General features: G+C 48.4%; 1 protein-coding gene and 1 long non-coding RNA gene across 3 annotated transcripts in view; one reads left to right on the top strand and one right to left on the bottom strand.

Moving 5' to 3' along the window:
* The window catches only part of LOC104865840, an 11,875-nt gene extending 3,449 nt beyond the window's left edge, over positions 1 to 8,426 (top strand). The window contains exons 2-4 of the long non-coding RNA XR_781278.1: positions 5,860 to 6,025; positions 6,987 to 7,472; positions 8,286 to 8,426. This is a non-coding gene — a long non-coding RNA (uncharacterized LOC104865840). The remainder of the gene's footprint in view (positions 1 to 5,859; positions 6,026 to 6,986; positions 7,473 to 8,285) is intronic.
* The window catches only part of Tg (thyroglobulin), a 203,508-nt gene that overhangs the window by 103,790 nt on the left and 86,122 nt on the right, over positions 1 to 13,596 (bottom strand). For both annotated transcript variants that reach the window (XM_010629590.1, XM_033760858.1), the window contains exons 35-37: positions 12,710 to 12,772; positions 3,097 to 3,231; positions 1,461 to 1,625 (exon numbers count right to left, since the gene is read on the bottom strand). In XM_010629590.1, the coding sequence (XP_010627892.1) occupies positions 1,461 to 1,625; positions 3,097 to 3,231; positions 12,710 to 12,772 (363 nt within the window). The remainder of the gene's footprint in view (positions 1 to 1,460; positions 1,626 to 3,096; positions 3,232 to 12,709; positions 12,773 to 13,596) is intronic.

Here is a 13,596-nt window from a genome sequence, read left to right as displayed (position 1 = left end):
CGGAACAAAAAAAAAAAAAAAAAAAAAGCTTTTGTACATCAAAGGAAATAACCAACAGAATGAAGAGACAACCTGTCAGCTATTCCTCAGACAGAGCACTAACATCTAGGTATATAAAGAACTCAGAAAAATTACAGCTCCCAAAATTAAAAAGACCAATCAAGAAAATGGGCAACCAAAATGAACAGACACTCCTCCAAAGAAGAAGTACAAATGCCCAATGTTGCCAATACAATACAAGAAAAAAAGTTCAGCATTGCTGGCCATTAGAGAAATGCAAATTAAAACAAGACTGAGATACCATCTTACTCCAGAAAGAATAGCTATCATCAAGAAATCAGATAGTAACAAATACTGGCAAGGATGTGGGGTAAAAGGAACCAATCTACATTGTCAGTGACAATGTAAACTAGTGCAATTACTATGGAAATCTGTGTGGAGATTCTTCAGAAAACTAAAAACAGAAATTCCATTTAATCCATCTATTCCTCTTCTAGATATTGTCTCTAAAGCATTAAAGTCATTGTATTACAGGAACACATACATACCTATGTTTAGAGCAGCACAATTTTCAGTAGCTGAATCTTAGAAGTGACTTATATGCCCATTTAGAGATGAATAAATAAAGAAAATGTGGTGTTTATATACAATAGAGCACTACTCTGCCATAAAGAAAAACAAACTTGAGGCATTTGTAGGTAAATAGATGGAACTTGAGAATATAATAATAAATGAAATACGTCCAACACAAGCTTAAATATCACATGGTTTCTCTTGTATAAGACAGCATACATATAGGAGGGAGGAAGAGAAAGAGAATAAATAAAAAGAAGTGAGGAGATGTTTTCAAATGGATGGAGGAATAATAAATGGGGAACAGGGGGCGAAGTGAAGGGAAAGAGGATGGAAAAAAATTAAAGGGAAAAATTATGAAAATAGAGCTTTTGCAAATGGGAACAGGACCAAGAGTTGGAATGAACAAGAAGGGAAAGGAGAGGTAAGGTATGAAAAAGAAAGGGGGAAAAAAAAAGAATCAAGGTGTATGATTTATATGTATTAACTTCCCATAATAAATGTAATCATGTATCAAAAACATGTAAGAAATAAAAATTAAAGGCAATTAAGATTAAAATCTTGCCACCTCACAAGATTAGTGTGATGGTCAAATGAAATAAAGCAAGTGAAAGAATTCTCTAAGCTGAAAAGCAGTAAAAATGGCCGACTTAATGTTATGTAAGAAACTCAAGGCCAAACTTAATGGAATAAGTTAATAAAAGTGCAACAAAGAGTTTTTCCTACTTCCTCCAGTCCTCCCCAGCTCAGTGCCATCTCACCCTGGGTAACTTTGACCAATGTTCCCTCAAGAATCAATACAGCCACTGTCCACAGAGGCACCACACAGACAGCCCCGGGGCTTCTCTCAGGCCCCCAGAGGCCCACCCAGGCCAGGCCAAACTCACCAGGTTTGCGGTAGATGTGAACGGCCTCTTCACGGAGCAGGAGACGGCAGCTGTGGCCCTGCAGACTATGTGTGCAGCTCTGGGTGTCAGGGTAAAACACGCATCGCACAGCCCCGGGCCGGGTCTGCAGAGTGGTGATACGGCAGGCCTGGTGCTGGAAGCATTCTGCAGGGCAGAGGAAGGACAGTGAGTGTGGCCTCAGAGGTCAACCTCACTGATGCAACCATGCATGTCTGTATGGATCCACCCACCCGTGCAATCATCCATCCTCCCTTCCATCCATATGTCAATCCGTCCTTCCAGTCAGCCACGTTTTCATGAACCCATCCGTGTATCATCCGCTCGCCCTTCCAAGTATTTATGAAAGCACACATCTATGCAGGCACACAGCCATCTAGCCATCCGCCCTTTCATTCATCCAGTGGTCCATCAATCAGCCCTTCCATCCTTCTCTGCCTCCACCAATCATCCATGAATCATCCATTTATCCTTCCATCCAATCACACCTGCACGAATCCAGGCATCCATCCTTCCGTCTATGTCTCTGTCCTTCCATTTGTCCATTCATTATGAAATCACTTGTTCATTTGAGCACCTACTACAAATCCTACACACTGCACAGACACTGAAAATAACATGGTGGTGGGGAACCCAAAACTCTCACTGGACCTACTTTCCACACAAGAGTCAAGATTTTTATTGCTTGTTCAATTCTTAAGTGGTCCTTTGCCATTCTGCACTGGAAACATTCCTGTGGCTCTTCAGGGGGTTCAGGTTGAAGAGGTCCTAGACAGGCTCTCCTTCCAGCTCTTGCCTTCCTCTTTACCTAGTCTCCCTCCATCCTGTTTCAATACCTGCTCACCCTGCACATACCACTAGGGACTATCCCCTTTCCTTTGCTGGTTAACTACTATACTAGGCAATGCACTTCAACTATTTCATGGCACTCAGTACTAAGAATGCCTTCGAAAATACTGCTACTTCATTTAATTGGGGAAATTGTATATGGCCTAAGGGTCTATTCAGACCCAGACTCTGGATGACACCAACTACAGTGTGCAGTATGCAATTTGGACACCTGTGCATAATGGTGGCCTGGTCTAAGAGATAAACATAGCTTTGTGAAACATTATCCAACCTTGTAGAGGAGATTCACTGAATTCACGGAATCCTAGAGGGCTTCAGATTGGTGGAGGGGTATAAATAGAATCTGACCTTAGCCACTTTTAGAAGCTAAAAATTCTCTGCAGAACATTCCAGTCATGTGGCCACGTAGTTATTATTTGAATAACATCAATGATTAAAACTCTCTAAAGGGCTTATGCATCTGTGGATACCTTTGCCTATTAGAAAGTTCTCCCAATTGTGTCAAAGAAAGTCTCTTGGAATAAGTCTCAGCCTGGGTCTCAGCTGAGCCTGTGAAATGACCAGCACAAGGGCACCTCCTCCTAACCCCAAGGGTGGTGCAGTGGGCAGTGCGGAGGCCCATTCAGCTCTCTTCCTTTCAGCTCATTTCTTCCTGCCAAGCCACCCCTACATTGTTTATCCTGGAATCTCTGTAAGCTTCTGAAATCAGGACCTTGAGTAGCACTGAACAGGCCTGATCCACCCACCATGGGGCACGTACTCTTCTTACCCAGCAAGCAGAAGTCCCGGGCGGCTGAGAAGTTGGTGGTGACAGCAGTGCTGATGTGGGCGACATCAAAGTCCCTGATGGACGGATCTACAGCTACTGAGGAGACAGCCAGGGACTGCCACGAGTCCAGAGCAACTAGGAGAAAACACAGAGCACAGCCAGAGAATTATCACCTGGGTGTAATGAAAACAGTGGAGGCAATGTCCCCAGTGTCCCCAAAGACAGCCCCAGGGGCACTCTTGTTCCAGTATCCATTCTCATGTGACCCAATGCCGTTCTCACTTTATCGGTCTCTCTATCCTACAACTATTTGTTAAGTTTTCATCTGGTGGGGGGGGTTTACAAAGGTTAAAAAATGACCAAAACAAGCAAAAACATATCTATTTCTACTAAGCAGCTCGCAGTGGAATGGGAGAACATTCTGAAAGACAAAGAATGCACAGAGCTGCACTGGCACAGTGCAGTGGTGACCACAGGAATGGTGGTAGGAACTGGTTTAGCAGGTACCAGCAGCACTGTGTTTGGACCTCTGCAGATGCCACACGCCTCCATCCTCCCCACTCCCACTGCAAGGGACCCTGTTGTGCTGCCCAGACCCCACAAACAGGGGCTCTCATTTCTCAACTGTTGGGAAGTTCGCAGCTGGCAGCTTTCGTCTGAGTCCCACAAGAATTGCCCTCGATCCAAGAAAGGTGGATCCCTGACCCAGGGACATCCTGAGTCCAAGGTCCAATCCCTGCAGACAATCAAGACCGGGCCTCTGCTCTCAACACAGAATGGCTCCGAAGGGAAGCCCACTTCTACTCCCCCAGAATCTCAGGCTTTTGTGTGATTTGCATTGAGGTTCTTCCTCTGTCTGGCCTGGCCCCCACTCCTTGAGGCTGCCAGTCCCCAGGGTGCTTAGCATGCAAAGCTTCATCGCAGAGTGTCTCCTGGGAAGCCCCAGCTGAGGCATCCTGTTTTAAAAGTGAAGGGAAAGGGAGCCACCCAGAGGGCTTGCCAGGGTCACAGCACCTCAACAGCAGGTGAGAGCAGAACTTGGTCTTCCCAACTATGGACCCTAGTCCCACCCTTTGTTGGCTGTTCTGTGCTGCCTCCCAAGCCATAAAGTGCAAAGGAGAAGGATGGAGTGGTGTGGCCTAAGGGGTGACAGACACAGGTGAAAGACTGGCCAGAACTCAGAATCCCTGGGACCAATGTCATGGCTACAGCCAGGCTGTGTGTCTCTGAGAAGACAGAGGTAGGCCTGAGCAGCAGGCTTAATGCTCTGCTTTGAGGAAGCACTATACACCAAGATTAGCATGTGTTACACTATCCACAAATCACATTAAAGAGACCAGGAGAGGCTGCCTGAGCATCCCAGAGTACTGACATGGAGCTCCAGAGAGCAGCACAGGGAGGTGAGAGTAAAGGCTGGTGGAGAAATGTGCCTTCCCTGCCTTTCTCCTTCCCTCCTTCCCTCCCTCCCTCCCTCCCTCCCTCCCTTCCTTCCTTCCTTTCTTCCTTCCTCCCTCCCATCTCTCTTTTTCAGCATAATACAGTAGTTGATCCTGTTAATAAACATTGTGAGCAGATGGTGCCCTGGTCTAGCAGAACACTATAGCAATCTTAAGTATAGCACTTTACAGTCTACAAACCATATTCCACCCCATCACATCTTCTCTTCACAGTACCCCAAATGCAGGGTCCAGCAGAGGCACTGATGCCGCCTTTCACAAATGAGAAATCGGAGGCATAGAGAAGTTACATAAGTTTATCAAGAAACCCAAGCTGGAGAGCTAACAGGCTGGAACATTAGAGGAAGCCTCTGGATCCCACACAGAGGTCTCTCTGTCCCTTGGAGTTTTCTGTCTCTGAGACTCTTCCAAAACGTTAGCTCCAGGAATGGAAGGCTTCTAGCTATGGGGAGAGCCTGTAATTTCTACCTCAGACTTGACTTGCGCAAGTAGCATGGGGGATTTTGTATGAGCTTGAAAACAGTAAAGAAGGGAGCAAACAGCCTTTCCCAGTTCTGTATCTGGATCCTGTAAAATCTTCTGCAACAACCTTTATTTTATACGATTCTGGAGGTTGGAAACAGAGAGTCACAGTCCTGGTGTGGCTGAGTTCTGGTGCCTCCTCCTGGTACAAATGCTGCTTCCTCACCATCATGTGGTGCAGAGCTGAGAGAGAGCAGGCAACGTCTGTCTCCTGTGTCTCTTTTCTAAGATCACTGAAGCCCTTGTGAGGGCTCTGCTCTTGTGAGCCAACCTCACCCATGCCCACCATCTAACCCTGTCCTTCTGGGCGGTGATTTCAACAGAATGGGGGCTCAGGCATGCAGTCTTTAACATGTCACAACTTTTTTTTAATTAAAAAAAATAGAAATGATTCATCCGGAGAAGTCACCAAATAATGTGACCAACTTCCCAGGGGCTCACAGCCCATCTACACCATCCTGAGGTCGGGGTCTGTGTGTGCCTGGCTGGACAGCACATGACTCTGGGCTTCCATCTTCTCCAGCCTCCTCCATGTGGCTCCATTTCCAGGGTCAGGCCAGAGGCATTTTTACAGCGCCATTCCAGAGTGGCATATTTTTAGCTAGTGAGGACACTGAAGTTTTAGAGCAGAGTTATGATGGGTTTCAGGACCTAAGTCACCAATGATGGTCCTAAAATGGAAGCTTCAACCACAGACCACGTTTAGGCTGAAGTCTGGTGAAGTATAATTAAAGAGTGAGTTTCACGTCTGAAGTCACAGCCAGCTCTTGTGCCACCATTCCAGGGCCTGGAGCCAAGTCCCTACTGTGCCTTCCACCTACCCTCAGCTCACTGCCCAGCTCGCACAGCACCCTGGATGAGCATCCCTCATGGCCACTCTGAGAACAACCTCTTGGTGACTACAGGACAGGGTGAAGCACAATGGCCGGAGAGGCCCTGGAGTATTTCATGTAAGTCTGCCTTTTGCTTACCAGGGAGCCACAGCACCACTGCATTTAATACCAAGGCACCGCTATGAGGTGGGCACCATCACCATCCATTTTACAGACAAAGGTCCCAATACACCACCTGGCACCCAGGTGGCATGGGCAGCACTGGCTTGGCACATTAATCAGCCATGCTAATGAAGGAGGGGACAGGAGTCTTGAAGCCCACCCAAAGGGTGGCCATGCTAAAAAGCAGAGTGAACCGTTTATTGATTTTCTCATTTGGTGTTTTCGTGTCTGGCTAAGCATGGTTTATAGATTATAATGCCAGCGTCATTTATTTAAAAAGGTAATCTTATAAATCAGAAATGTCTGCTCTCGTATATTAAATATTTCCATGAGTGGATCTGCTCTGGTGCGTAAACGCTTCATACACTCCTCTTTTTGTAAACTCTGAATCCACCCTTGCACGCCTTCTGCTGAAGTCACTTTATAACTTACCTCATCATGTGATGATAAAAGTCTTCCCACACTACTTTGTTTTATTCAGTATTTTCTCAGCTCTTTATTCTTTTGGACAAAATTGAAAACTATGTTGCCCAGTCTGTCAAGCTAAGCGTCTGGAATGATCTCAAAGTTAAACATTACTCTGTTGCGTTAATTTGAATTTGGGGATGTTTAATACTCAATACCATTAAAAATGGAATATTTTCCCCCTATTATATTTTTCAAATGGTCACCATCGGCATAAGGGAGAGCTCTCCACTTGTGCGCTGACATTTTCTAACAGAACAGCTCACACCGAATCAACAGCAAGAGGACTCTCAGCAGGGGTGAAATATGGGCTTCTCACCATGAGTCCTCTGAAAATGGGATTAGCAATCACATTCCAGATTAGCAGTGGCCTGCCTCAGGGAGCACTCATGTGAGTGAGACCCCTCTGAATTAACTAATCTAATCGTTATGTATTTGCTTTTTCATTCAGCAGTTCATTCAACAACTCTTTACTGGCCTCCTTCATCAGGGTCTATACCTGGCAGCCAAAGACGATTTCCCCCAGAGGAAAAGAAGAAATTAGAGCTGCTCCTCATCTTTGCCTGTCAGCTCCCCTGTGACACCCAGCTCCCCAGCTGGCCTCGACCCGTCCTTTCTTTCCATACTGCTCAGGCCTCATCCACTTTTCCCTGCTCACCACCAAGACTCTGCCCAGCCTCCGCCTCTCCTGGGTCATCCCCACACTGTGGCCCTCCTGAAAACCCAAAGCTGACGACAGCATCGCCACCCAGCAGCATCAGGGAACCAGGCAAGGCTGTGGTCAGCAGGGGGGCATCACTGGGTCTCCAGCTGCTTCCAGACTCTCCCAGTTCCACAGGTGGGCATTGCTTACCAGGCCCAATTAAGAAATGGAAACAGCTGTGGATTTAGTTGTCACCTGATTTAGCTACATTAACTCGGATCCATCCTCCTTCCAGTAAGTGGGGTACCGAAGCACTGGGAGGAAACAGGGCACCCCAAGATTACAGAGGCCTCCCTCAACGTCACAGAATCTGGGAGCAGCCTCCTGCAGTACTCACAGTGACTGCTTCTCCCACTTGTTGTGCTGTGGTCCAGGATGGCCTCCCCAGCCAGTGCCAGGCCAGCCTCCCCAGCACAGGACTCCTCGCCCCGGCCTCACTGCTGCGGCAACTCTTGCATTCATTACCAACAAATGCAGAAGTTTACACCGTGTTCTAAGCCTCTGTGCTGTGGGAGCCAAGGCCCTGTCCTATGCATTAGCAGGGAAGCAACGGCTCTAGAGACACCCTAACGTCAAGTGGCCCGTTCCTTCTGTGAGCAGATGCACTAGTGACAAGTGCTACTTTCTGTCAGGCCAGCATGAGTGCTTGAAAACTTATATGAAGGTTGTCTGATTCCATTTCACAATTCTTTCCTGAGATGAAGGATATCATTCCTGATTCCCAGAGGAGGAAAGTGAGGCTCAGAGAGGGCTGCTTTCTTGTGCAATGCCACACATCTGGCAGGCAGCAGGTTGGTGTCTGAACTCAGGACAGTGTCATGTCGTGCGTGGTGTCCCCCTGCAAAACGCAGTTACTGAGGGGATGGCAGAGAGGAAGGAAGGCGGACGAGGCAGCAAAGAGCAAGCAGCTGGGCGGAGTCCCGCCGCTTGGTCACCACATAACTGTGCAGGGAGTGGATGATGCCAATTGCTTCTGCTCCCTCCCAATACACATGCACCTTTGCTAAAAGCTTGTCTTTGTTTGTTGCATGTGTTTATTTGCTACAGTGCGACATTTTGATTTATGCAATACAGAAGTCACAGGCTGGGACCATGGCACACTAGTGGCAACTCGGAGCCTTGCTCTTGCAATGGAAATGAAAGTGTTCTGTAAACTGGAAGGTGCAACATGAAATAAAGTATTATACAACCGACCACCCTTGGCTTCCCTGTGACTACTTAATCAACAAATTAATTTATTCAATCATTATCAAGGTATTCTGGTATGCAAGTAGTTACCATTTTAATTCTTGTAGAGATGGAGAAAAGAAGTGGGATCCACTGTTCCTTGATTAACTGAGAAGCTTAATTCATCCAATACCTGGATTAGGCAGTTTGTGGAAAACAGGGATATTATGCTTCCTGTTTAGCAAACAGTGGCACTTAATAAATGGTATCTATAATCCGTCTGCCACTTCTACTCCTAGCAGCATCCTCACATGCTGTTATGATAGGTCCTGGAGAATTGGTGAGAGCTGAGGGAAGTCTTTGACCCCGTACCACCCCCTCCCAGTCCCCCAGGCTCCCAGCTGTCTCTTTGGTGGCATGCCCGCTGCAGCAGAAGTTCCTGACAACATCTGCAGTGGCCCAACAACTGCTGGGTCAGGTGCTTGTGGGCTCACCCACTTCTGCCTAATTGTGTCTGGGGGCTGCTGACTTCAAAGACACTTCTAGGGGAATTTATACCTAAGAGAAAACCATAAGGATTTCTACCCCCCTCACCATATCTTCATGACAAATTACAGTTCATAACTGCCTAGTGGACAGTCAAAGGCCCTGCTTGAGCCTGCCTTCCCTCTGATTCCTATCAAGAGCCCCCCAGATGTCCCTAAAACAAAGGCTGCCAGGAGACAGCGTGATAATGGGTTTCCTTGGGGTGTCTGAACTCTCTTTTGGGGCTATGGTGTATAATCCTGGGCAGCTGGGCAGAGACCCGGATGCATGTGAAGGGCCGGCATTTGCCGCTCACTGCAGTCCTGGCATCTCGGAGGCCCCTTGGTATGTGGCACAGGGGCATCAGTGGACCTGGTGACTGCCGGAGCCCACACAGGTGGCGGAGCTGGACAGGCAGGCGGACACTGTGTGTGCACCTCTCCAGCCACTCCAGGCAGAGGAACCCCGCTGTGGAAGTGTCGTCAGTGGCTGTTGGGATTGTGCTAAGGGACTTTAGTCTTACACACGTGTGTGTGCAATGGAGGGAGCGGAGGATCCAAGGGTCACTGTTTAGTCGTGTGGCACTGGGCTACTTGTAGCATATTATCATTGTTTTTGATCAACAGCTGTAATCCCAACGTATAGATGTAGAGGAAATCTATTCACATACTAAGTTCTAGGATGGTCTAATGCATGGGGAAGGTGGTCTGAGGGGGTGGGATTAGTCCCTCAAGGTTTATCAAATGGTCTGCATTTCTATTCTTAGAAAGCAAAATTTTTCTGGTTGCCCACTCTTTAAAATGTGAATACTCCCTGGAAAACACATCTTATAAAAAGAGCTACATTTTCATCTCAGTGTGAGCTACTTTCTCAGTTCCTTTTTACTTTATCAGAGACTGCAGGAAATAAAATAAGGTACAAATCGTGTCCTTTGGGCTTGTGGTGGTTAGCTCAGGCCAGGCCAATCCAGGCTGGGAAAGAGCCCTTTCCTCATCTTTAGGCCTGGCTTTGGGGTGGTGAATCCTGGTGGGGCTGTGGTGCTGGGAGTGAGGAGCCAGGGCCTTGCAGGGTGGGCAGAGGCTGGAGAACGTCAGGCAGGGATGCACTGGATGTAAGGCCAGCTCCTTGGCCTCACACTGTTTTGTTTTTGAGACAGGGTCTTGCTATGTAGTTCAGGCTGGCCTTGAAATCACTATTTCTTGGGAGCTCTCAGTGCAGATGCACTGTCGGCGCTGACCTTGCTCCTGCCTTTAAATCACCCATGTTAAAGGCACATTTAAAAATACTGTGACATCTAACTGTGTCTTGGAGACAACTACTCAGATCCATGGCTGTGTGTAAAGGGAGGTGCTCACTACTTGAGCTTAGATTTTTCTTCTATTGTCACTTGAAATCTCTCTCCATGATGTGAATGTTTGGTAAAAATAGAGTGGGACATAAAATCATCCGAAAATATTTACACATCAGTTTATACATCTTTGACAATAAGTATTTAACATATATGTATCAAAGCACTCTTATATCTATAAATTAAACTTTTTGTTTGTTTGCTTTAGCGATGATTACTTAAAGATGGCAGACTTGTGATGGGGAAAAAGAAAGCACTTTCATTCATCATCGCTCGGAAAACACACCTGCTTGAACCCAATTTGACAATATGTCTAGAATCTTGCAATAAACATTTTTCAAAACCCCAAAATTTGAAATGCGCTTTGGAGATCTACCCAGGAAACAATCCTGACCTCAGAAGGAGTGTTAGGTACCAAGGTATTCATCTGGCATGGTATTTTTATGATGCAGAAGAATCATTAGAAAAAAAATCAAACATCCAAAAGCAGAGGGCTGGGTTGGTGAAGTAGTGGAGTAGCCTGATGGTCCTCACTGTGAGCTCTGCATCGGCCTCACCGGTCTGCTCATCACGGACCAGAAGCATCACAAAAGCAGCACCAAGGAGGCATGGATAAGTGAGAGGAGTCATACATGGTGCAGGACGAACACATGACTTAGCGAGGCAGGAAATTCGGAAGTGCACACATAATGCACCATTATAAACAGATCACAGCAAGGTCAGACCGCACTGCACAGCCCAGGGCTGGAAGGAAATGCACCTTCCCACGCACAAACCAACCCCCAGCACCTTTGTGGTTTCCCTTCTGCCTTTCTGCATTGTTTTTGTTCTCTACAGCTAACAAATACTGTAACAAGACTTGTCTCCTGAGGTCTGTGTGGAGACGCATAGCACAGTGCTGACGAAAAAGCAAGTCACCATTAAATGTTTGGAAGTTTTGAAAAGCACAGTACTATGGCTCATAATTAGTGCACTTATCTACTCTCCCTGTCAACCGTGCAAAATGGAGCCAAGGAATACAAAGCTCAAACCCACGATGATAGTAAGGAGGAAGAAAAGGGAGAAGGAAAGAGAACAGTGGGAGTGGGAAAATAGTTTTTGATGTGGAAATGCCCGCAGTGGGCACTCCATGGACCCCGCCATAACTAACAGATCAAGAGGCAGCACTAGGAGATCTGTGCAGGACTCAGGCACGTGGAAGGCAGGGTGAGAAGAGAGCCACTCACACCACACCGCAGACAGTCACGGTCTTTGCCGTGTGAAGGACAGGTGGGTACAGTGAGCCAGGAATGGGGTTCGGTGGGGTTTTGTTCTCCTTAGCTATGAATCTCTTGGGACATTTTGACTATGTCATCTGTACTTATATATATATATATCACCTTGATAAAGCAGAATCGGTTTTGGCTGAGGTCTGCCTCAGACAGGTGGTGTCTTGGGCCAGAGGAGTCCTAACCTCCCTCTGAGGAGGAGCCTGAGCCTCTGCCACTCACAAGGTGCTATGGTGACACCCGCCTCATGCCATTTCAGCAGGTGGGGCCTGGCCGTACATGCCACACACATGGTCGGGGGAACAAAATCACACATGTACTGTACACGGGACCTCCAAGATGAGGTATTTTAACTGTGGGCAAAGCAAGCTTTACATCATGTGCTGAGGAAAATTTAGACTTTGAGCCACACCCTTGCTGTGAAGCAACTCCTTCCCCCATGAGCTACATTCGGTTCTGTGGTAAGGCCATAATGACAGGTGTCTGGGGCCCCTCGGAGACCACGTCACAGGCCAGGAATTAATGTCATGTGGCCTCTGGGCTGAGTGGTGTCATAGATGGAGTCAGGAGAGGGGGCAGTACCGTGAGGCCTGGACTGGCCCTGTGGCTTCCACGTCACCAGGCCCACTACGCGGGCTGCCCTTGCTCCCACACTGCCACGCCCATACCTCATGGCCATTCTGAGAACATCCAGCAGCCAGCCTGAGTGCTGCGGCCAATGTGCAGGAGAAGGGACGGCCACTCCCTAAGCAGGCTGTGGGCTCTGCCTTGCGGGGTACACGGCCAGTGCCTCAGCCCTCAACGTCACCCACTGGACCCAGGAGCCAGGAGCCCCAGCTGCTCCATTCGAAGGTAGAGTTGCCCTCCTTCGCTTTGTGGCCACGTACACCACCGTGCTGACACTGCCCAGGATGGTACAGGCCTGGCCCTGCCTGGTAAGGTGAAGCAATCCCTATAGTGGAAAGGAGGGGGGCGCTGAGCTCACCCCCACTGTGGCTGGCTTAGCTGCACTATGTGTGGAAACCACAGAGTCGGCCCCTCTCTGCAGCGTGTGCATCACTGGCATGCGACCCCCTACCTACACGCACATCCCACAGGAGCTTGTGAGTGTGAGAGCATAAGCCAGGGCTGTGCTGAGAGAGGCAGGAAAACGATGGACTTACCCTTCTGGGTGCGGGCAGGGAGAGCAGCCGGAGGGCAGAAACTGGGGGCGTCGCTCTGAGCACCTGTGAAGCAGAACATGCAGCCTTTTAGCTCATTTTCACAAGTCCTCATCACCGGTTCTGAAGACCTCAGTGGTGCCCAGGGCAGGATGGCGGGGGGGAGGGAGTCAGACTCTAGGGGGCACATGGTGGCACCAGCCCCACAGGCCAGCACAGCCCCCCTGCTGCACCATATCCCGAAGCAGGGGTGAGGGATGGCTTTGTGTCACTTTCCTCAAGGTCTAGGCTGAAGGAGGCCCCATGTCGCCCCCAGGCCTTACCCATCACCATTGGGGCAAAGAGGAGGCAGCAAGTAGAGCTCAGTGTAGCAGTGACACACACTACTCCCTCACAGGTCATCGGCCAGTAGCTGGTCAGGATGGAGAAGCGTGGCCCATCACGCCCCAGAGTGGGAAGCCGGACGCACACAGCAAATCCTGCCATTGCCTGCCACCATCACGACTGGCTCCATACACTGGGCAAAGCATTTAACCTCTCCAGCTTCAGTTTCCATGGCTGCACAGTGGGCACAGGGCTGTCTACCCTAGCAGTGACTGGTATGACATTTAGCACTGCGCCCTGCAGAAGAGCTCGGACGATGACAGCTGTTAATGGCAAATGTAGGGACACATGGACTTTGGAGGTGGGAAGACCTGCATTTGAACTTAAGATTCCAAAGAGAGGCAGTGCACAGTCACAAAGGTTCGTCTAACCTCTTTTGTACTCAGGCGTAGCCCTGGCAGGAGGAGGATGATCTAAGAATGCAGTGGGGCAGACCGATTCCCTTTTGTGGGCATCAGTGAAGTCACAGCAGCCCAAATGAAGTTCAACCCATTCGTGCTTTAGAC

The sequence above is a fragment of the Fukomys damarensis genome, unplaced genomic scaffold (genome assembly GCF_012274545.1).
Source record: "Fukomys damarensis isolate Sample0158 unplaced genomic scaffold, DMR_v1.0_HiC HiC_scaffold_5, whole genome shotgun sequence".
In the NCBI taxonomy this organism is placed as follows: domain Eukaryota; kingdom Metazoa; phylum Chordata; class Mammalia; order Rodentia; family Bathyergidae; genus Fukomys; species Fukomys damarensis.
The sequence above is the reverse complement of the archived record's forward strand: the minus strand, read 5'-3'. Positions and strand labels throughout refer to the sequence as shown.